Here is a 21,785-nt window from a genome sequence, read left to right as displayed (position 1 = left end):
ATTTTATATATTTAAAGGGCTACTTTAAGTTAATAAACTGTGGTATAGTCGTATTTAAGAGTTTTCTGTGAATTGCCTTGAAAGCCTTTTCTGTTGCAAGAGATGGAACCGATGCTGCCTTTACGTGCTGTCAGATAATTTCCAAAAAAGGGCCACATCCATGCAAAACCGACAAGCTTCCGTCGCCGCTGACACACACTTGAAGGCAGCACAGTTGACATCGAGGGCATGCGCAGTAGCACAGTGAGGACAAACCACTGGCAGCGCCGGAAGCTCCAGAGGACTCAACCTAGCATTTCCTGATTTCTGTTGTGGTGGCTATCTTCAGAAATACATTTATTTTTCACTGGTAAGGTATTTACCAAATCTGTATTATGACTCTTAATGCCTAACATCTAAACTACCTAATATTCTGTCCGTGTTTTCTCATGCTATTCTACCTCGCTAACCTAGTGTCAGTGATAGCAACCGGCTAACAGAATGCGCGTCTCTCTTAACGCTTGTTGGAAATTTAATTATTGTTATGTTTATGATATAAATGTACTTAAAGACGCGAGTATTGTGTTACTAAGACGATCATTTCTTCCACAGTAAGTTAACCCTTTGCAACCTCCTTAACGAAACGCTCGGTGGCTAGCTAAAGTTGGCTAACTTGACCCCTAACCAGCCTTCTCTGATAACCTTTAGCTGAGGTCTGGGTGCCGGATGAGAGCGATGCACGGCTGGAAGACTGACCTCATATCCACCACAGTGGCCATGGGTGGATTACATTTTTAATATTTAAGGTTGCTGAGTGAGTTAACCTAGAGTTACAAGCAAGGACAGAAAGTGTTACTGCTGTCCGGCACATACTGTTTCTGAAATTGCTGATCGATCCGTGTATTGTTAAAATATTCGTCCCTTCACAGTCGCTATTATTCAAAAAGTTAATATAGACACATGACTGACCTAGTTCTAGTATTATGTATATAATAACTATCTGCAGTCTGAATTTCTTTGGGGAAATTTCCATGTTAATTGCATTATCCCTGTGACCCACAAAAAACAAATTAACCTAGTTCTAAAAAGATGCTTCACAGCCACTGCTGCCTTGCACATACATTTTTGAAGTGTATTGATCTTATAAGACCGTTGTCTTAAAATTGATACTTCATCTGAAGCCTCACCTGGTGTAACTGATTTGTGTGTTCAGTTAGTGCGTCTCAGTTGCTCGGTGCCTTTCATTTTCCTTTCCATCCCCTTCTCAGAAGTTACTGTTACTGCAAGCTAGGTTTTATAGTCTTTCTCAGTTCACCTTCTTCACGGTGTTGTATAATTTCTTCAGGTCTAGCATCAGATATGGCCCGTGGGCACCAGAAGTTCCAGTCCCAGCAGAAGAATGCCAAAAAGCAGGCAGACATCAAGAAGAGCAAAGGCCATGACCAGAAGGCAGCAGCTAAGGCTGCTTTAGTATACACGTGCACGGTGTGTCGGGTATGTGCTTAGGCGGAAAACAGAACTTTTATGAGTTTGGTATTTTTTAACCATGAAGTTAAGCTGGGGGAGGGCAGACAATAAGCCACATGCCTTCCAGGTTAGACACTCAAAAGCTTTTCTTTAAAAACTCTCTCAGAAAGTTGGTTGAGGAGGCTTTGCCCAAATTTCTGTCTTTCCGAGACCTCTTCAATGATTGTCCAGATGCACATTGCAGGTATGAAAATGGGCAGAACTCCCAATTGCTTCGTGAACTCTTCTCCGCATTCCTCGTATTCCTAACACTGTCTGTGTTTGTGGCTGAATAGCTGGGACAGATATGAGCTGACATGCCATCCTCTCTTCCTGAAATTAAACACTCACCAGGAAAGGTGGTGACCTCTATGTTCCCTGTCAGTGAAATACTTGATTTGCTTCAGCCTGATAATTAATCTCTTGTCCCAGTGATTACTGACAACCAGCTTCTCACCTCGCCTATGAAGGTAGCCGTTCTGAAAGAGAAAGAACAAGTTGTCATTTTAACGTGGTGGACGATGCGTCTTTTCATCCATCAAATGACCTTGTGAAAGACCAGATATCCACCTTTATGGCGCTGATGATGTACCTGGACAAACTGACATCATTTTATGAGCATACAATGTAAATAGGCCAGACTCGGCTGGATGCCTAGTATATGAATACATTTTTTATGAAAGTGCTTTTCATATACTGTCTGTTTAAATGTACATTTCTAATTTTCCTTTTTTGCTTTCCCATACTTTCTCAGACACAAATGCCCGACCCGAAGACCTTTAAGCAGCACTTTGAAAGCAAACATCCAAAGTCCCCAATGCCCCCGGAGTTGGTCGGTGTGGAGGCGTAACAGATTCACCCCTCTTTCAGTAAGACAGTTGGGGTTCAGGACAGGCTTTTACAATTTGCAATATTTCAAATTATATTCAGTTGTTCATTATTTTCAGTACATCACATTCAGTTGTTTTTCGTGCTGGGTGGTACTTGTCTGCCTGCCCATGGTCTTTTTTTTTTGCAGATTGGATTTTTTAGAAAACTATCTTCACTTACCAGAATTTGATCCAGGGCCAGTTCTTAAGGTAGACCTGTATATGTTCCATCTTTGATTGTATGCAATATTATCTGATCTTTTCTTGTCCATGGGCTCTACCACCATTACACCATCTCAGGGCTCCCATTGTTTCAGGACAAGCTCTGAATTTAGAAGAAAATATGAATTGGCTCTGGCTCAGCTGAACACAGTTGTAACACTGAGATGATACTTGGATCCAAATCCAATGTACCGTGAAACTCATTCATAATGTTCTTGGAAAGACACTCATTCAAAACCACAAATAATTTGTTCTTTTGAGTAGATTCAGATGTACTTCCAATCTGCACTGATTTTCCATCCCTAGATAATTTCTAACATTTCAGGACGCGTCTGTAGCTTTTGTTCATATAAAGAATATATTAAACATGTTGTGCTACACGGGTAATGAAACTCTGCATTGCATTTCCCCCTCAGATTTTCATGAGATGTATTTAGTTCATGTCCACTATGTATCTTTCTCACATGCAACAAAGTTGTAAAAGTTGACCAGAGAGGGCACTGCAAGCCAACTCACGGCAAATCCTTCAATGACATAATTTTCTCTACTCCTCTTCTCATAAAGCAATGTGATGACTGCATAAAACATTTATATCTTTCACTGTGAGAAGTGGTCTGATGAGTGAAGATAAGTTTGCACTGGGTGTTGTAAGTGATAACTCTAATGAGCTACTCCTTTTCTCCCAGTTTGTCATTGTAATAAGAAGTAAGTGTTATAATCGTGTGCACCACTATCGTATTTGATGATTCAGTTAATCACTATTGTATTTTTCAGTGTAACCTGTCTTAAACTATCATTTCAATGTGAAAATTATCCCAAGTGCACTCTCACACTATTTAGTGTTATCCTGTCATGATGGTGCAAAAGTATTTCGCCTTTGAACCTGCATTATAAGTCAGAACTACATTACACTGTAAGCTGGTTCGTATTTTTATATTTGTTTCTTTTCATAGCATACTAACAGACAGAGAATCCATTTATAGAAAGGATCTATTTTCAATACATTTGGACCAACTGGTCATTAACCACTGACACTGTATCACTGTGCAAAAGTCTGGACTAACAAACAGCCACGTTTTTACTTTTATAATAACCATATCTTTGTCCACACAATGTTAATAGCCTTTTAATAAATGTGTTACTTTTATATGAACCATTATTACGTTGTGGTTTTTTTTGTTTGTTTGTTTGTTTTGTTCAGGCAGAAATTTCCACCTGGACATTCTTTTATTGCTCGTGTGTATATGTGTAAGTGTTTGTGTTAGGTTGTTTAATAGCCTTTTGAGTTTCCACCTACTGTGTGGGTTATTAGTCTAATGCTAATTCAGACCTCACCTGATTCAAACCAATAATTGTGTACGGTTATTGTTAAACCATTATAATCACTACCACATTACAGTTAACACTCCTGTGAGCATCTATAAACCTGCCATGAAGGTGGAAATGAATAAGTATAATTAATCACACTCCTTCATCTACCTCTGCTTCTGACCCCATAAATTTAATTTCAATAATCTGAGTTTTAGTAGCTTGTCAGTTTCTACCCTGGTGAGAGAACAAGACCCATCTTAACAGTTGCTCATCCACACAGTTTATGATGAAAACAATTCTCTTTTTATAAGGTTTCTTTTCTTGCTACTGTCGCCAAGTGCTTGCTCATGGCGTCAACTGTTGGGTCTGTGTAAATAACATTACAAAGAGCACAGTCTAGACCTGCTCTATGTCAAAAGTGTAAAAGTACAGATAACTTCTGTTATGAATTGGCACTATAAAAATAAAATTGAATGAAGGTAATAAAGACTCAGTGAGAGGGTTATAATGTTGGTTCTGAATTAGTCACACTCTATTAATGCCGTTATCCCTTTGTTTGCTTTAGAAGAGCTGTGTTGCCAAAGAAATGTAATCCCATAAGATAAGATATACAAGCACATAGGTAACCATACTCTACACACAGAAATTTAAACAAAACTGGTACTTCATCAACAGCGTATGTGAGACAGGTGTACATACTTGTGCACAATGCCTGTGCTACAGCTATGTGTGGCTACACTTCGATACACACAGTACATACAGTATTCTCCCATCTATATATACATACTTGATATGTAGACTCCATATGTTTCAAACTGACTCTAATGGGGGCAGCCTTTGCTTATCTAAATGGTGAATTGCCATTTGTAATTTTTTCATGTTTTGCGTGTTTTTTAAGGGGTGAATTGTGAAACCGACAAAAGTCAAATTGCATGAATTGTTTTATTACATTCCTGTCTTAGTCTTTATAGAATGACTGAACTGATTTGCCGTGTTGGGATTTTTTTCTCATTTATATATATGTATGTAAAATACAACAGCATAATAAAAAAGCGCTATAAAGTCCAAAATATACAGTAATAGTGTGACAGGCTACAGTGTGGTTACACCACAAATTGTGTATGATAGGAGATAAAATAGATCAAAAACCTACATCTAACTGGATCCAAAATTCTTATCCATAAAGTACTTCCACTGCCTGCTCATTTGTCACCAACATGCAGGTGGAAATCCAGCATCCACAAAGCTCTACTATGACTACTGCCAACACAATGACAAAAATAACAATGTGGTACTATAATAATAATAAGGGATGCCATCCATACATCCTGTAGCACATTCCTAAGCCCAGAGTTTATAACATCTATAATTCCACACCTACAAATAATAAATGTGTAGTCTCTAAGCTGACATCACCCTGATGGCCCTTTTTAATTTTAAAATGAACATGGACGTACAATAATGCAGCTACAAGAATACCTTACAGATTGTTGTAATTGTCTAAGAGACATGTAAACAAAATAATAAAGTGATATTTAATGGATCATTATGAGGCGAACAAGTGGAGCTAGTTGGGATTGTGCAACTTCAGCATTGTGAATTTCCACTAACATGGAGGCTTGAATCTTTCAAGCATAGGGTGCCGAGTCAGAAGTCGTCTAACCGGTTACATGCCTTTATCTTAACACTCTCCTTTAGTTGAAATCCCTCTGGTTTAGTACTACACCCCTTCTAGACCACACCTTGACAACTGAGAAGAGACGTTCATTTTTTAGCACTGGTGCCTGTGCATTGCTACACCCTGAGCCAACACTATCCACCCTTAAATAGGTTACAAGTTTGAAATCTTGGCCTGAGGGGAAAACATGTGACAAGGCAAAAATAGCTTCACTCTCTCCCCTTGGAAGCCAACCAGAATGCAGAAATAGTAGTTTCTATTAGACAAGATATGCTGTAGCACTGTGCCGCTTGTTCTAGTTTGTGATGCCCTCAGCATCTCCAGAAAATACACCTAAATGCTGTTCCAGACACAATTTCATTCTCATTTTGTTAGAGACATATCACTCTGGCAAATCAGTCTCTAATTAGCACCACACAGCAGTGATTCATGTAGCAGCAAGTATTCCTTCCAGTGTTCAGTCTATATGCAGGGTGTGCTGTCTCTGCCTCTGATACAACATTGTGATCTGCAATAAGACAAAGGACAGTGTTTGAAGTGATGTGCACTTCCATATGGAGGTTACTGTGATGTTTCAAGGTGAAGTTTTCATAAATGTAGGCTCTCTGTTTGCTCGGATGCAACACCATGAGAGATTGAATTTAAATCAAAATTATTCAGGGTTGTAAATTGACCACATGGAGGAGTGTGAAAAATATCACAGTTGTAACATAATTTTAAGATAAAAAAAAATAAAAAATGTGCTCATATTGACCTCATGAAGACTACGGATTAAGATAACGGGGGACTACAACTCCCACAATGTCTTGAGTTTGGTTGCCGTGGTAACGTTTGACGTCAGTCCCCCTGCTCTGGCCGTGCCTTGGACTGGTGTGATTGGAGGGAAACCCCGTGGACTGCATTCAGACGGACAGGCTGAGAGAATCAGCTGTAGCTTGGTACACCGACATCACTGCTATCTGCCAGTACTCAGGTATGAAAGGACTTACCGCTTCTAAAACTTCACTTTTACGTTTTTAGAACTTGTCGGCCTTCTCGCTTATCGTAAAATATATCGGTAATGGAAGCGCTCTGTCTCGCGTTGACTGTGGGAGTGCGTGTAGCAGCGACAATCAAACCAAAGAACAATGGTTAGCTTAGCTACAGTTTAGGATGTGTCTAATGACTGGTTTCATGGAACATTAGACGGAGAAGGCGTGTCAGGTCGGATGTTGAAGCTCTGATATTCTTTGGCATTGGCTACAAAAAAAATGTTATCTGAAGTAATTGGTGAGGTTATGAAGAGTGCCTGTCGTTTGCAATATGTCTTGTTCTTCGGGATTTCTCTTAATCTCACTTTTCAGCGTCGGTTATATTAACGTTGGCTGACAGTGGCAGCAAGATAACGTTACACTAACATCCGTGGCACAGTAACGATAGTGTCAGTTTTATTTGCTAACGTTAGGTTAGCAAAGTAGTGCGTTAGTTTTGGTAATGCACTACTTGACAGAAGACGTGGCAAAGTGTGATTCTTATCACATCTTCCACCAGACGGACCGCCAAACTAGCACACCTTTTTAACGGCTATGTCGTCGCGCTAAACAATAAAGCTCATAATTTTCCGGTTAGAGGATAACACACGTTTGAAGGTGTGTGTACACATTTTGAGAGAGTCGGAGTGGCTATAAAATTGGTATAACCTCCAGGTCATTAATAAAAGCGGTCTGGTTAGGAATGCTTCTGTTTCAGGAAATAGTCGGCGCCATACTAGAAACGGGTCACGAGGCCCTAATGGTAGCGGTTGCTTTCCGTTCACCGAGTGATGTTTCCCGTTAAAACTATGCCTGTAAATTTAATGGAAGCGATTTTGGTCCATGTTGACCAAATGTACGGCTTATTGTGACATTAATCACAATAAGCCGCTTTAATGTTGCACTTGAGTGTCGCTTGTCGGGCGAGCCACAGGTACAGAGATGGGTGTGGTGTGTGTCTGTGTGTGTGTGTGTGCGCGCGCGGGGAAGAGGGGGCACATCTGCGTTTGCCCTGGAGGCCAGCCAGCAGTACAGGATCAAGTTATTTTTGCGTGGATCTGTACCATGGTTGTAGATTGCATTCTTTCGGTGAATAGTCTTATTACATTCACACGTGACTTAAGCTTTAACTAATGTACTTTTTTTGTAGCATATTTATTTACCGATTAAAATAAGTTTACCCGTGGGCCATGTTGCATCATGCCAGCCTCTCAGTGATGACACAATCCCTACAAATGGCTAAATCCCCTTTTTTTTTTTTTTGCATTCTGTTTTTTTGGGATTTAGCAAAACTGAAATTGTGAAATAATGAGGGTGTTTATTTTTATTTTTTAGTGTGGTAGCAATGCTGGAATAAAAAATAAAAAGGCATTTTAACACATTTGTGTTTACTTCAGGGTGGATTACATTTGTTACTTTTCAACACACCTTAACTGCATTGTGTTTTAACATGAACTTCTGTGTGTTAAACCTATTTTCTTAAAGTAACCCAAATGCAGGTTGTACAAAAGTTAATGTGTAAAAAATCTTTGAAGAGAATTTCACTATTTTTCATCTATTTATTTTTTCAGTTTATTTGGTTGCCAATCTCTATGAGCTATAGGGTGCAAACTGCTTCATTCTCTATATACCAGGACAGATTTTAAACACGCCACACTACATGCACTCTGCAATGGAAAAAAGTGATTGATTCTGTGGAGGCCCGCTGGCTATTTTGGATGGGTCAAACGGATGTAGGCTATTGATCTAGTGATGAAAATTCCTGTGTGTTGGCTTTTTTACAGGGCTATAGTGTAGGCGTGGGTGGTATAACGGTGTACCCGGGTATTTAGAAATCCCCAAGTTATAATTTTAAATATCATCAAAAATACAGACACTGGTCTTGCGTCATACACACGAGCATGGCTGAAAGGGAAAGTAGCATTTCTACCAGCTCCACGGGGAGGAGCTAAAAATCCCACGATGGGAACTCAACTGCTATTGTGACATTATTGTATGACCACATCGCACATCCCAAGTGTGCGGCAAGTTGGTGAGTTTCCACAAGCTGTCCGAAAAATAAACTCAATGTCAAGAAAGGAAATGCTTTAAAACCTAATTTCCTTTATAAAGCAGAAAAATACAACAATACACCTTCTGATTTCAAGTTTATTTCTTTCACTGAACTAAGGCTATCCTAATGACATTGTTAAATTATAGTAAACTTTGGTTTGGTCAAAATAAACCCTTAATTCACTGAGTTAGATGTGAAAATATTCTGGCTCTATATGCTGGCCTCCTTGTACCGGGTTAGCTCGCTGAATGAGTCTGTCGCTGAGCAGTGGCTCTCATTTGTTCTTTGGAGGCAGACCGTTAAGTTAGCAATCTAAAATAAAAAACCCTGAAATATTTGTCCAATCGCCCAACCCTTGTGGCGTAAAGTCCAAACTACACAGTTTATTGGAAAAAGATAGATGCAGTCCTTTCCAAAATCTTTCTCAAACTAATTGTTGCTGGTGAAACAGTTCTTTACCTCTTGCAAACGGAGACGTGCCTGTAGTAACAGGACTGTCTAAGTTAACAGTACCATAATTGATAAGTTAAATATATTCATTAAAGAAAGTTGACTTAATAAAAACAGACTTTAGGGTGATGACATTCAAAGCTTCATTCGTAATCTCAGTAGAACCTACGAATGTAAAAATGCATAACACAGGTACCGCACTAAATAGGCTAATTGCATATCACACAGCATTGTAAGCTAGAAAATATCATACGTGCTACAATGACTTCACCAGCAGCTCAGTTTTTGCATTGTTGTTTTTAGTGTGTTTTGTGTTTGTTTGTTTTTTTTACACAAATTCTAATACCGCCATATACCATGTAGCCCAGTGAAAGATCAGGAAGCTTTGGAGGAAAAAAAACGATACCGCCCAGGTCCAGTAATGTGGCAAAAAGACCGTAACTACATCTTTACTTATTGCACTGCCTTCTTTAGCTAACAAAGATGCATTTCAGACAATGATTTCCTCATTGATTTAGATTAAACATACAGTGCACTCTTTTGTGCTCACTTGCTGTGTGTAGTTGATATCCCGTGCTATACTTCCCTGTCCAGTAGCTCCGTTTGACAGCGATAGCCTTGAACTGCCATGGTGTGCAACTGTGCATCAATGTTTCCCTGTAGAACTACTCCCAAAGGAGGAGTGTGATGTGGTAGCTTCTCTGGACAGAGTAGTCAACCAGATCTATCGATGAATCCAGTTTATCCCCAACATAGATGATTAATATGTTCTTGATAGACTGTGATTAGCCTCATCAATTTCTCTTGGAATTCTGTTTTCACTTGCATTTGCTTTATACATTTAGGAATGTTACATTTGGTAAATGGGCACTGATCCAAATTTAAAAATGTCCTCTTGCCACTCACGTAATTGACCTCCAGCTGTCCGCTTTTCCTCTCTGCTTTCCTTCTTCCAGTGAGCAGTCATGAGCGAGGCACCCCAGAAGGAACTGGTGCAAAAGGCCAAGCTGGCCGAGCAGGCTGAGCGCTATGATGACATGGCTGCTGCAATGAAGGCTGTGACGGAGGATAGCGAGCAGCTGTCCAACGAGGAGCGTAACCTGCTGTCAGTGGCCTACAAGAATGTGGTGGGTGCCCGTCGCTCCTCATGGCGTGTGGTGTCCAGCATTGAGCAGAAGGCTGAGAGCAGCGAGAGGAAGCAGACCATGGCTAAAGAGTACCGGGAAAAGATTGAGAGAGAGCTGAAAGAGATCTGCCAGGACGTGCTGGTGAGATTGATAACATTTCATTAGACAACATTGTTGGCTTTATCTTTCTGTTAAAGTAATTACTTTTTGTTATGTAGACATAGGTGTCAATAACGTAAATGTTCTTTACTGCTTTATGAAGACATGACAGGACTGTTCAGGGTTGAAAAGTGTTTGTTCAGAGCTCTTAAAAGGTGAAAAGACATACCTTCAGTCTTTTTCTGTGGATTTAACCTTACACTGCTGTAGTGTTTCACTTGGGATGGCTAAGTAAAATGGTAAAAAGTATCATCTAATTTCGTGGAGTGTCAGATTAACATTTTACTTTAAGCACAGACTGAATTAAATAATCTTCGGCCAAGTGTGGTTACTAGACATTGGGCTAAAGAAGGGTTAAAGATGGCAGAGAGGCAAAAGCAAGGCCTCTTGACAAAAAGTATAGGAATTTTATCTCGGGCAAATAACTCAGACCGATCATCTCCTTTTGACATTAAGATTATGTGAAGAAATACTGGATGACTGAGGAGTGAGTCTCAACTCCACAGTCATACCTTACTTCAACAGCTCATGTTGATGGGTGTGTCATTTCTGTCAGCAAGATGCAGTAGACCTTGTAGAGAAGTGCCGCACCTTGACTGCTTCAGTCTCATACCTTGGTGTCTTACAGCAGTCGAGCCAATATGTTCCAGATTTAGTTATCAGTGATGCCCTACAGCTTATCACGACGCGCTTCTTCACGCCTGCTCCTGTAATGAAAAAAATGTTTTAAGTGGCAGAGTATGCAAAATCAGGATTTTCTACTCATGAGAAAGGTGCAATGAGAGAGTTCATTTGAAATGGAGCTAACTTCCTTTTCTGATCAGCGGTGCAGGCTGCAGTATGACAGATGTAAGAAAACACAGAGCATGAGCTCACACAACTCAGGAAATTGTGTGTAAATAAAATGGCCCCAGAGTGCACAGTCCATTTCCTGTTTTGTTTTGGATCCGGTTCACGTCAGAAGCATACCTAAATTTCTGAAGGTGCGACGCTAACAAATCTCTTATTGAACGTTTTATCTGTTGCTATTTTGAGATCTAGTAAACATTAAGGTAACATCAGCAGGCTTCTCATTTGTAGCCAGCACTAATCATTACTTTTGCCGTTTAAAATGACACCATCAGTGGTGGTAGATTATATCAGCTGTGGCTAATTAACGTTAGTTCCTTAATTGCTATTCTGAAACTTTTCTGTCTGTGTGGTTAATGTGCTTCCTCCCAGCCGGTGTCTGTACTCTGCCAAAGATGTTTGTGAGGGAAAAGAAACATCACTCACTCTGTAACATTAGTTTTGCCTGTGAGTGAAATGTGTTTTTGTATTTCAACGGAGTGGCATCTCTTTTCCAGAGAAATTATCTATCTGATTGTGCAACATGAAATTCACAAGTCTTTCAGTTAAACTTTTTATGCATATCAAATCAATATGTTGAGTAACAGTTGAATAACAGTTTTGAATCCGGGGTGTCAGTAGTTTGCGAAATGTTAGGTGCAAGCAGTTTGCTGTGATATTAATGAACACTTCATATCTTGTGCTTCTCATCTCATGTTCAGGTTGTAGCTACAGGTTGAAAGCACTAATTATCCTATCAGAGGCTGGTGAGTCTCTATAGTCCATGCACTGTTAAGGTTTCTTTCCACAGAATGAAGCATGTAACTTTTTTTGTGATGCAGCCAACATTGAACAATGCTGTATAACTAATACATTTTTTTCATATCCTAGGGGCTTATACACACTACTGTGTTTTCGTTTTAAAACGGAGACCGTTTGCACCTCCCGTCCAGACTAAAACGACGGAAATGAAGACAATCTGCTTCATGTTCACACCTGCACACGCATGCCCAGTGTACGTAAACGGCCACTAGATGTGCGTTTTCAGTCGTATAGACTGAGATCAACTCTGATACGCAGCTAAAATGCTGGTTTGGACGGAGATCATATTCGTTTTAACTCTACGTTTTTAAACTAAAACAAAGTAGTGTAGATGGGGCCTTAATCAGACTTTCATGCTGTCATCAAACTGCTAGCACTGTTTACCTGTTAAGAGGAGAGTGTCTCATCAGAGTTTTGACAAATAAGAGACATCTCCTGTTGGGGGTGGGGGGGAGCAGACCAGGCTCCACAATGTTGGATCTAGTGGGATAGACTCATCTCTTGCTCAGAGAATAGTGCCAGTTTCTCCACCGATTTGTAGTTCTATTAGTTTGATCACTAGTTTTTGTCACTGACGATATCCTAACAAGCTTCTTGTGTACATATCTGAAGTACTGCAATCATCTGGAGGACCTGTGCTACTCCGTTCTCTTCTCAGCCTGTGCGTTATCTGCCTGGTGACTCACCAGGTCCTAATCCTATAATGACAGCAACTGAGCCACCAGCGTTCTGGTTCGCTGACCTCCACTTCGGCCGAACAGCCATATGGGGACTGAAATAGAGAGGGATGACGGTAAAGAGGGCAGAGGGGGAGGGTGTAGGACAGGGATAAGGCTGAGGTATACTTGAAGCAAACTAGTTCGTACAAGGTGTTATCGACCACATCTAAAGACATGATTATTTCTGTTCTGAATGGCCACACAGGCAGAGTGAAACGCCTGCAGTCATAGAGAGGGACAAACACGATGAATCAAATGGGGATAAGAGCGCACACCTTTGGACAGTCTCTTCATGGCATTCATAATATTGCACACACAGTTCAGTGAAGACAAAAAAGAGACCATGCCTACTTTCTCACCTTAGCAAACCTGACAGATTGCTTTGTGGAGTGGGCGTGTCTGTTGGTTGTTTAAACCAATAGCATTGGTTTTCGTTGGGTGTTCGCTTTGGTGTGAAAGTGGTATGTGTGGTTGCATAGGTTGTATGTATTTAACACCTTTTTTATGTATTTTTTTTTTTTTGTGTATGTGTGTTGCTTGCTGCAGTCCTTGTGCAAACAGTGTCCACACAATGTGACGACTTTAGGTATGTGACGAGCCAATCAAAGTAGATGAACAAACTCTGTATGCATTATTTCTGCGTTTTTAAGGTCAGTTTTTAAGTAATGTGTTTTATTACTTACTGAACGTGTTGTGTAATCTAATGCTAACTAAGTGCTAATGCTAACACCACTCTCCAAATCCAGGACATGATTTGACTTTTGATCATGATTCAATTTAAAAAAATTTTTAAAAAAAGTCGCCATCAATGGCTATTCCGTGGTTAGACAGTCTAGTTTTGATTTGTAAAGATCAGCAGGTCACTGGTTTTATGCTCTGACAAGTCATTTGGATTTTCTTCCTTAAAAAGCTACATGGCACTAAGAATTCTTTCGGCGATATGGTCACACATAAATATTGCCGTAATAAAAATTAAATTATTGTATAATTTCCCCAGTCAATTGAACAAATGGTTAAACACAATGAAGAGTCACAATAGCTAGAGTTTTTTCACCTGCAAAAAGCCACCAGGACACACCTGAAGCTCACTATGAATGACATAAATTAGGCTGTAGAAACAAAGTGACACTGTTCTGTTGTATTGGACAGGAATCTACACAGAGGCCTTTCTTTTGGGAATGTGGTTATGTTGCCTCTTCCTCAGAGCGCATAGGCTTTTACGTCTTTGCTTACCTGCGTTACCCTCTCTGTTTTGATGCAACAATCATATAGAGGAAGAAACGATAAAATAGGAAGTTAAATTTACTGTGAAAGCTCCAGCCATGGTTGTAGTTTGATTTTAGCTGTGCCCTTGCCAGTGGCCCAGTTCTACATTCAGATCCCAGAGGGCTTCCCTGAGCCCTCACATCAATCTAAGATCATTCTGCAAATACGGGCTCTTACATCAGCCCTGTTTATTCCATTATACTTGGTATAATGTACAAATGCACTGTGTAATAAGCAGGATCTTACAGAGCATGTAGTAATCCATGTCTCTAAATCCATTTGTAATACCAGTCTGTTTGAAGTATTAATATCGTACGTTGGAGTCATGCGGTGTTACCTTACATTACGTTCTTTTTCAGACCCAATCTATGCATTTTTCTACTTGTAACCTAAATTACAATATTTACCTTCTACCCAGGGACCCAGGCTCAGCCAGTTATATAACTATTCCTATGTAGAGAGCAGTAGTCGGGTCCAAAATCGGGAGGCTTAACAACATTTCACTAATGCCATGGGGAATTCTGTTTTCTTCCAACTCTATATCGCACCGTTTGTTTGTCATGGCTGTTGTAAGTGTCCACATGGAGGCTACTTAAAAATACACAGTGAAGCAAGCCACAAAGAGATCTGCACTTTAAAAAAGTGTTAATTCATGTTTCTGTAAAGGCAATGTTTAACCCTCTTTGTCCCATAGTGCTTTAACATAGAAGATTAACAACACTTTTCAGCTAGTGGTGCATGATTGTGTTATAAAGAGCCAAGCTGTGCTCTGTGAGTGACCTACTTCTTCAGCAAAAGCTCATCAGGAGTTCAGCAGACTGGCTCTGTCCCCTCTTTCTCCACCCCCACCATCTTTCATCCATACTCTCATCCTGCCTCTCTCTCTCTTCCTACACCACCCTTTTCCACTCTCCACCATCTTTGCTCCCCACTCCTCTGTCCAGCCTGTCCCTTTCTCCCCCACGCCCCATGCTTTCATGTTATCCACCATCCACGCAGATCGACCCCCTTCAGTGGTCTCTGAGGCAAAATCTGAGGCTCAAGCCTTGAGGCTATTGGAGGTAGCCAGCTTGTCTCACCCTTATTTAGGTCTGGTGAGAAATTATGCTGTGAAATATTGGCTTTATTTATTGAAATGGGCTGAAATAACAAGCACAGTGGGGTCAGTGGATAAGTGATAAATAAGCAAATGAGCCTTGTAGTAATAGGCATAAAAACTGCCTTCTTCATCAATGAGTTGTGTATACATTTATTCCCATTTGAAGGATGCAAATCAGCTCTGCTGTTTTGTGCTCATTTCAAGGTCTGCCAGCCCCAAATATAAAGCAGGCTACATATATTATACTTAGATGATGGTTTGAATATATTAGAATTACATTATATTCTTTCTAACAGTCTGTCCTTCTTATTTTTTTATCTGCCACAGGGTCTCCTGGACACTTATCTCATTCCCAAAGCCACTGCAGCAGAGAGCAAAGTCTTCTATTTGAAAATGAAAGGAGATTACTACCGCTACTTGGCTGAGGTGGCCACAGGAGATGAGAAGAAATGTAAGCTCTATGTTAAGTCCCTTTTATACCATCTGTGTGTGGGGGTGGGTTATTGCATTTTCATTATGTATGTGCGAGGATGTTTTACTGGCTGGAAAACTGGACTGTATTAACGGATATATACAACTCATAGCCTAGCCAAATAAGACGTATTAGACAAGATCCTATTAAATGAACACTTCAGTATTGGGATAAGCTTTATGACATTGGCTCATCAATGCTGATTACAATAGTATCACAGTATGCTCCTTTGGCAGCAAGAAAGGTAGGATGATGGTACTAATATAATAATTCAAACCCTTCCTGTCGTCGTTGATTGTTACAACAACTAGAATATCAATTTGTAAGCAGTAGATGCTTGTAGCAAGTTAAACACTTAAAGCAGAGGTCTTTCTTTTTGTAAATTTAACCTGATCTACATCTAATTTAAAAAAAAAAACTGTCGGGCCTTAATGGGCCTCAGTCAATTTTAAGCTAGTCTCTGGTCTACAGTCAACGGCTTACATCCGTAGAAATGTTCTTTTTGGGGTCATTTAATTTGGGTCCTTTTTTAGACAAGCAGACGGACATGTTTTTGGCTACAGCTCACCTCATGTGTCCTGGGATCATCTCCCTCAGTTTCATTTTCATTCTCATTCTCTTAACTGATTTGCCCCCTAGTGGCTGTTAAGAGTCAGTGTCTATAGATGTTAGACTGAACCATTATTATGCACTGGTCTTCTCTGTCTAAAGCTACTAAACTCTGTAGACTTATTTCCTAGTCCCTGTCATTTGCAGCTTCAATTTTCTTGTTTGTTTTTTTTCATTTAACGGGTCTGGAAAGAGAAGATTTTTTTTGTATGTTTGTTTTTTTTTGCAACCACACAATTGTGTTTTACTTTTTTTTCTAGTGAATTATTGGATCTTTATGCTTCTAAATATTATTCCAGTGAAAACAATCAGAGGGGAATCACATCTCACAGGCAGTCTGTGACCTTGCTGGCTGGTTTCAGTCCTCTATTTCTTTCCACAATCATTCATAAAAGGACTGCCACATGATGTTTGACTTGGGGTTTGGAAAGGCTGACCTCTGCGTTTCAGCTTCCCCCTAAGACCTTGATACAGTGCCAGAACACACAATGGGAGCATGTCTGTTGAATTTGAAGAGGTTGCATTTCATTCATTTATGCATTCAGAAATATAGGGAGTGTGCTGGAGTTCCAATTTTGGGAACATTACTGAAACAACAGCCTCATATTTATACATGACTGAACTTATCAATCATGTGTCCTTCCAGGCCATGTAATTAGGCACGAATATCTTAACCATAGAAAAGTAAAAACTGAAAGGCTATTCAACTGCAGGTCCAGAGTGTCTCCTTTCAGTCACATAAAGGCGATTCAAAACTCAAAGCAGTAGCAGTCAAGTCAGCTATTTCTGAAGTGGTGTGATCGCATAATCCCTGAGTAGGCATTAGGAAATGACCTCCTGCATCGCCATTATAATTCCCCTTCACTTTGGAGGCCAACTTCTCGCCCCACCACCAAAGGTTGCCACTGTAAGAAAGTGTGTACAACTTTTTCAACATTGTGTTCTGACGAAGTTTTTATAAATTATGTTGTGAAATCTCCTTGCTTATTATAAATGGGGTGTACAAAATATCAGAAACGCCTGAGTATGTTGCAAATTAATTCAACAGCACCATAAACTGGGCTCCAAAATGACAAACACCCCTCAAAAACGTTCAACAAAAACTGAACACAACCTTCATTAGGGCAGGATTTATCGCAGGGCTGTTGTATAAGTGTATTATATAGTTTTTTGCTAGGTGTATGTAATGAACTGCCAACTGAGTGTATTGTATAGTGAGTTTTATTTTCTACAGTCTGTCTCTATTTCTTCCACTGTCACTTGCTAGTTCTCACCTCTCATGCTGTTTTTCCCCTCCCTCAGCCATCATTATAGACTCAAAGGGCGCCTACCAAAATGCCTTTGATATCAGCAAAGAAGAAATGCAGCCCACGCACCCAATCCGTCTCGGTCTTGCCCTGAATTTCTCAGTTTTCTACTATGAGATCCTCAACTCACCTGAACAAGCCTGCCAGCTGGCCAAAGGCGTAAGTTCATAACACCACATAACTTTTTATACATTTAACTGCTTAATGTAATGCAAATTTATTAACATGGCTTGTCAGATTCATTGCACAGCACACACAGTGAGACAGCAATAAAACCTGTGTACACATTCTACCAAGACATAACAGCTTGTTTTAGACCCCCGTCATTTTTCCAGCAATTAAAATGTGTGTTGAATCCAATAGGCTTTCGATGACGCCATCGCAGAGCTCGACACACTGAGTGAAGATTCGTACAAAGACAGTACACTAATCATGCAGCTACTGAGAGACAACTTGACAGTAAGTTTTCCTATCTTTCAATTTCTTAAAAATGTACTGACTCAAATGACCAGAACAAATTTTGTGCACAAAACAATATTGTAGATTATTGACACTTCTTTAACGATTACCAATTATTTTCTCTCTTTATTTATTGTTTGGTCTGTAAAATTGCAGCTTCTCAGAGCCCATTGGGATGTCTTATTTTCAGTCCAAAACCCAAAGAGATTCAATTTACCATCACAAAAGGGTCAAATAGTCACATCTGAGGAGCAGAAATCAGTCATTTTTGCTTTATCTTTAAAGATAAATTAATTTTCTTAAAACAACATTCATATGAGTTGATTGTTTTCAGTGTTCTATAAATATTTTCTATCAACAGTGTGCCTTTTAAACACAAGACACTCTGTGACCAGAAAAATAAAGGATTTTGGTTTGGTAACATTTTTGGAGCCATGCAAATCGCATACGTAGTATATATGTAAGTAGCAATAGAAAACCAGTTTTATCCACTGATAACTGATCCAAATGATCAGTGAGCCGCAAAAAGTTGGAGTGTTTGGGTTAATTTGCCTTACACGTCCTGCAGTGTGACTATTGCATATGCGCACATAATGATGTCCATGCTTAAACGACATATTGTGCAGCCTTACTATGAACTCCGTACAGTATCTACACAAAGTACATCACCCATCAGTATTTGATTGTTTTTCTGGTCACTGTGGAGACTCCTAACTCTCCAGTAAATTAAAAATCAAGAGTATTTTAAGACATTAATGGATGTTGCCCTGTCTTTTCTTCCCCCCACCTCTTTGACCTTCTTGTTCTCCTCCCTCTCTCGCTACTTCTTTCTTCTGCTTGTCCTCCTGTCTTTCCTCAGCTGTGGACCTCTGACAACCAGGTTGAGGGAGAGGAAACGGAGGAGCCCAGAGATTGAGCCAGACCCCCATAGTCATCCCTGTCTACCTGCCATCGTCCCGGCTCATCTTCATCATGATCATCAACACTGAGTCCACCTCATTATCATCATTGTCGTCCAACTCTCTCCATCTTTTTTCTATTTAGTTCTCTCACCACTCATCCCACACCTATCGGTTTACAATCCCTTCTTTTGTAGTAACTGTGGGGAAAGGGGATGGGGAGGGAGGGTAAGTTTTAAATTGCGTGGCGGGAGGGTCCATGTGGAAGGATAGTGTGTTTGGGGTTGGTTGCTTGTCTGCTGACCTTTTTTTTTGTGTGGGAGCAATAGGGGTGTTGCATTATTAAGGTGGTGGGTAAGAGGGCAAGTTCTCAACTCATGAAACATGAAGCAGGTTGAGTTTTTAGAGTCAGAAAACAGTTATGTATACTGTATGTGTATCCTGTTGATATTAACGGCCCTGTTCCTGACTGACGACACATCTGTGGTTTCACAAAATCGGGAGCTGTCTCCTCACACCTTAGGAGACAGCAGCTGTTAGGCTTTACTTGGCAAGAGGAATGACAGCGGAGGTAAAGACGGTGGAGGTGTAATGGGGGTGTGCTGGAGACAGAAGGGTTTTGTTGAAACAAAGGTTGCATTCCATTTACTGTCAGTTGCTCAACTTTCTACTCTTTATTATTTTGTTTTGTTTTCAGGTGACCTGCTTTTGTATTTCTATGTATCAATTACGAGGTATAGAAAACTTTGAAGAACAAAAGAGCACACAAGCTTGTTGTTTTTATGAGCACAGCAGTAAAAAAATGAAATAAAATAAATCCCACGTGCTTATCTAGTTACTGCTTTTTGAAATTAAGATTTTTATTTCTTTTGTCTTTTATTCTCCCTTTTTTCTTTCAATACTTGCCTAAACTGCATGTTGGTAAGAAGTAGTTTGTGGAGATGTAAGGAAGGTTGTTGTCGGGCGGGCTAGCTTTGTTCATGTCGTTGGAGTTTTCATACAGAACACCCAAGCATAACTGTTATTTGGGGGGAAATGTGTAATTTCATGTAAGTGAAATAAAAAAAAATAATTTAAAAGTTTCAACTGGTCCATTTGAATTGATACATTGGTACTCAAGTAGTTTTCAAATTCCAAAGTCATCTACTATTATTTGACCTCAAAACCAGCAGGTTTTTCAAAATTCGGATGGCGTATCCGGCCACGATTATAACTCAGCAGCTCTATTTTCTTTGAATGACTGTACAAGAATAAGTGAGTCACTGAGGTGGAGGCTGGGAGCAGACGAGGAGACCCACAGAGTCCTCGCTCATTACAAATCAGTGTCTCCAATGCAAATATGCCACTGTTGCTGTGGTCAGTGAGGCATTTTGTTCCTCCTTGGGCTACATCATACAGACTTGTTCTTTGTGGAAAGACCAGATACTTCCTTGTAACCAGGAAAATAAATACAAGATCTTTGCTAAAGCACAGACCACACCCTGGAATATGCTGGGTCTTTGGACACATGTACAACTGCAAAACCTCATTCACTTCCAAAAGGCAAAGCTAATCAGAGACCGCTGAGCAATTAGGAACAATCATTTCATGAGACACATCACCCCTGTCCAAAATCAAGCCAGTCACCTTGCTTAGCTGCCCTGCTTGGATGAACAGCCAAAGGAAGCTAAAACTCTATTTTATTTTTAACACGGCCCTCTGGGTGTGTCTGCCTGAGTACCATGACTGCGTGGGAGGAGGGCAGAGCAAGTCTACCACAGGTCTCTTCAACCCTACCCACAAGTGAACGGAAATTCAAGAGCACATCCTCTGAAGAGAACAGTTCCTGTTTGCTTGACACACTGCACACAAGTGAAATTACAGTAACACATTCAACTATGTTCTGTGGGTGATGTGAACATAGAAAATAGATCAAGAATAATTTATCAGGTAGTAATAAAGATCATGTAATCGATAAAGCATGACTACGTTGTCATGTCGTTTGCCCTCCCAAACCCCTGTAGGTGTTATGGTGAACTCAGCCTACCTGCCGAGAAGCACGTGACTCGCGGGAGCGCGCACAGCAAAATCGAAAACTGTCGGACATTTTAATGACTTTCAGGGCTAACTATGGTGATGCATTGGTGATATTTTAATGTCGGGTTCACCGACGACGGATGATCTGGTCTTCATGAACATTTGAGAACAGAGTGATCAACTTCATTCAGTGATCAAAACATATTAGACTAAATTAGAAAAGCGTTTCCTTGATATGATTAGTTAAATTCTGCAACATTTCTGCGGGCAACTCTTTGGATGACGTTAAGATAAAAGCAACCCAACGTAAAATATGTGTAGGAAACACCACTTGATTCTGAAGCGTTCATAAACTTAAAGGGGAATGTCATATTATGCAGAGCTGCTGCAGAGAAATGTATCCCATGAGCTATTTCCGTTTCAGTTGGTTTTAATTAAGTCATTTGACTGACACTCCGGATCCAACAGCGTCTGGTTTGGCCAGGTGTTGGTGCGGGACAAGCATCCTCCGGGTCTGAATAGTGAAGCCAATGCGGAAGTGCCTTAAACCTGCATTCTTGTAATGGCCAGCAGGGGCGCTCCACTGGTTGCAAAAAGAAGTCTTATTCTTTGGACAAAATTACCCAACTTCAGTAAGCCCTTCCCTAATGAGGAAGTGTTACAGCATAATGTTCATTTTGAAAATTATGGTCCCATTTAGAGGAAAGACAATAAAGCAGGGGATGCTTTAGGGTCTGGCTACCTTCTGGTTGACAAGTTGGTACCAAGATGATCTGTCAATCAGAGAACATGTTTTTGAGTGCTGTCTTTGTTTTTGTCTAAGAACTTTGACCCTTGGTTACTTCTGAAAAAAACAAGACGGCGACGGCAGAAATGCCGAACTCAAAGCTTTACACAAACCATCATAGTGGCTATGTCCACTTCA

At 40.2% G+C, this 21,785-nt stretch overlaps 2 protein-coding genes across 2 annotated transcripts; both read left to right on the top strand.

The window, feature by feature from the left end:
- The first annotated feature begins 195 nt into the window (after positions 1-195).
- On the top strand, positions 196-3,735 carry LOC119898084 (zinc finger protein 706). Its single transcript, XM_038712241.1, has 3 exons — positions 196-349; positions 1,325-1,473; positions 2,240-3,735. The coding sequence occupies exons 2-3, from the start codon at positions 1,339-1,341 to the stop codon at positions 2,333-2,335; spliced, it is 231 nt and encodes a 76-aa protein (XP_038568169.1). The 5' UTR covers positions 196-349; positions 1,325-1,338; the 3' UTR covers positions 2,336-3,735.
- A 2,665-nt stretch (positions 3,736-6,400) lies between these two features.
- Positions 6,401-19,926, top strand: LOC119898082 (14-3-3 protein zeta-like). The gene is made up of 6 exons (XM_038712237.1): positions 6,401-6,538; positions 10,035-10,346; positions 15,426-15,549; positions 17,482-17,645; positions 17,850-17,945; positions 18,805-19,926. The coding sequence occupies exons 2-6, from the start codon at positions 10,044-10,046 to the stop codon at positions 18,859-18,861; spliced, it is 744 nt and encodes a 247-aa protein (XP_038568165.1). The 5' UTR covers positions 6,401-6,538; positions 10,035-10,043; the 3' UTR covers positions 18,862-19,926.
- The last annotated feature ends 1,859 nt before the right edge of the window (positions 19,927-21,785 follow it).

The sequence above is a fragment of the Micropterus salmoides genome, unplaced genomic scaffold (genome assembly GCF_014851395.1).
Source record: "Micropterus salmoides isolate LMB-PRFRI ecotype aquatic unplaced genomic scaffold, ASM1485139v1 Ms_hic_scaffold_11, whole genome shotgun sequence".
NCBI lineage: Eukaryota > Metazoa > Chordata > Actinopteri > Centrarchiformes > Centrarchidae > Micropterus > Micropterus salmoides.
Note: the sequence above shows the minus strand (reverse complement) of the source record. Positions and strands in the feature narration are given on the sequence as shown.

Excerpts from the sequence above, each read along its gene's own strand:
- LOC119898082 (XM_038712237.1), top strand. The coding sequence starts at position 10,044 with ATGAGCGAGGCACCCCAGAAGGAACTGGTGCAAAAGGCCAAGCTGGCC. Across the intron at positions 15,550-17,481 it reads CACAGGAGATGAGAAGAAAT|CCATCATTATAGACTCAAAG; the intron begins GTAAGCTCTATG and ends CCCCTCCCTCAG. Across the intron at positions 17,946-18,804 it reads TACTGAGAGACAACTTGACA|CTGTGGACCTCTGACAACCA; the intron begins GTAAGTTTTCCT and ends GTCTTTCCTCAG.
- LOC119898084 (XM_038712241.1), top strand. The coding sequence starts at position 1,339 with ATGGCCCGTGGGCACCAGAAGTTCCAGTCCCAGCAGAAGAATGCCAAA. Across the intron at positions 1,474-2,239 it reads ACACGTGCACGGTGTGTCGG|ACACAAATGCCCGACCCGAA; the intron begins GTATGTGCTTAG and ends ATACTTTCTCAG.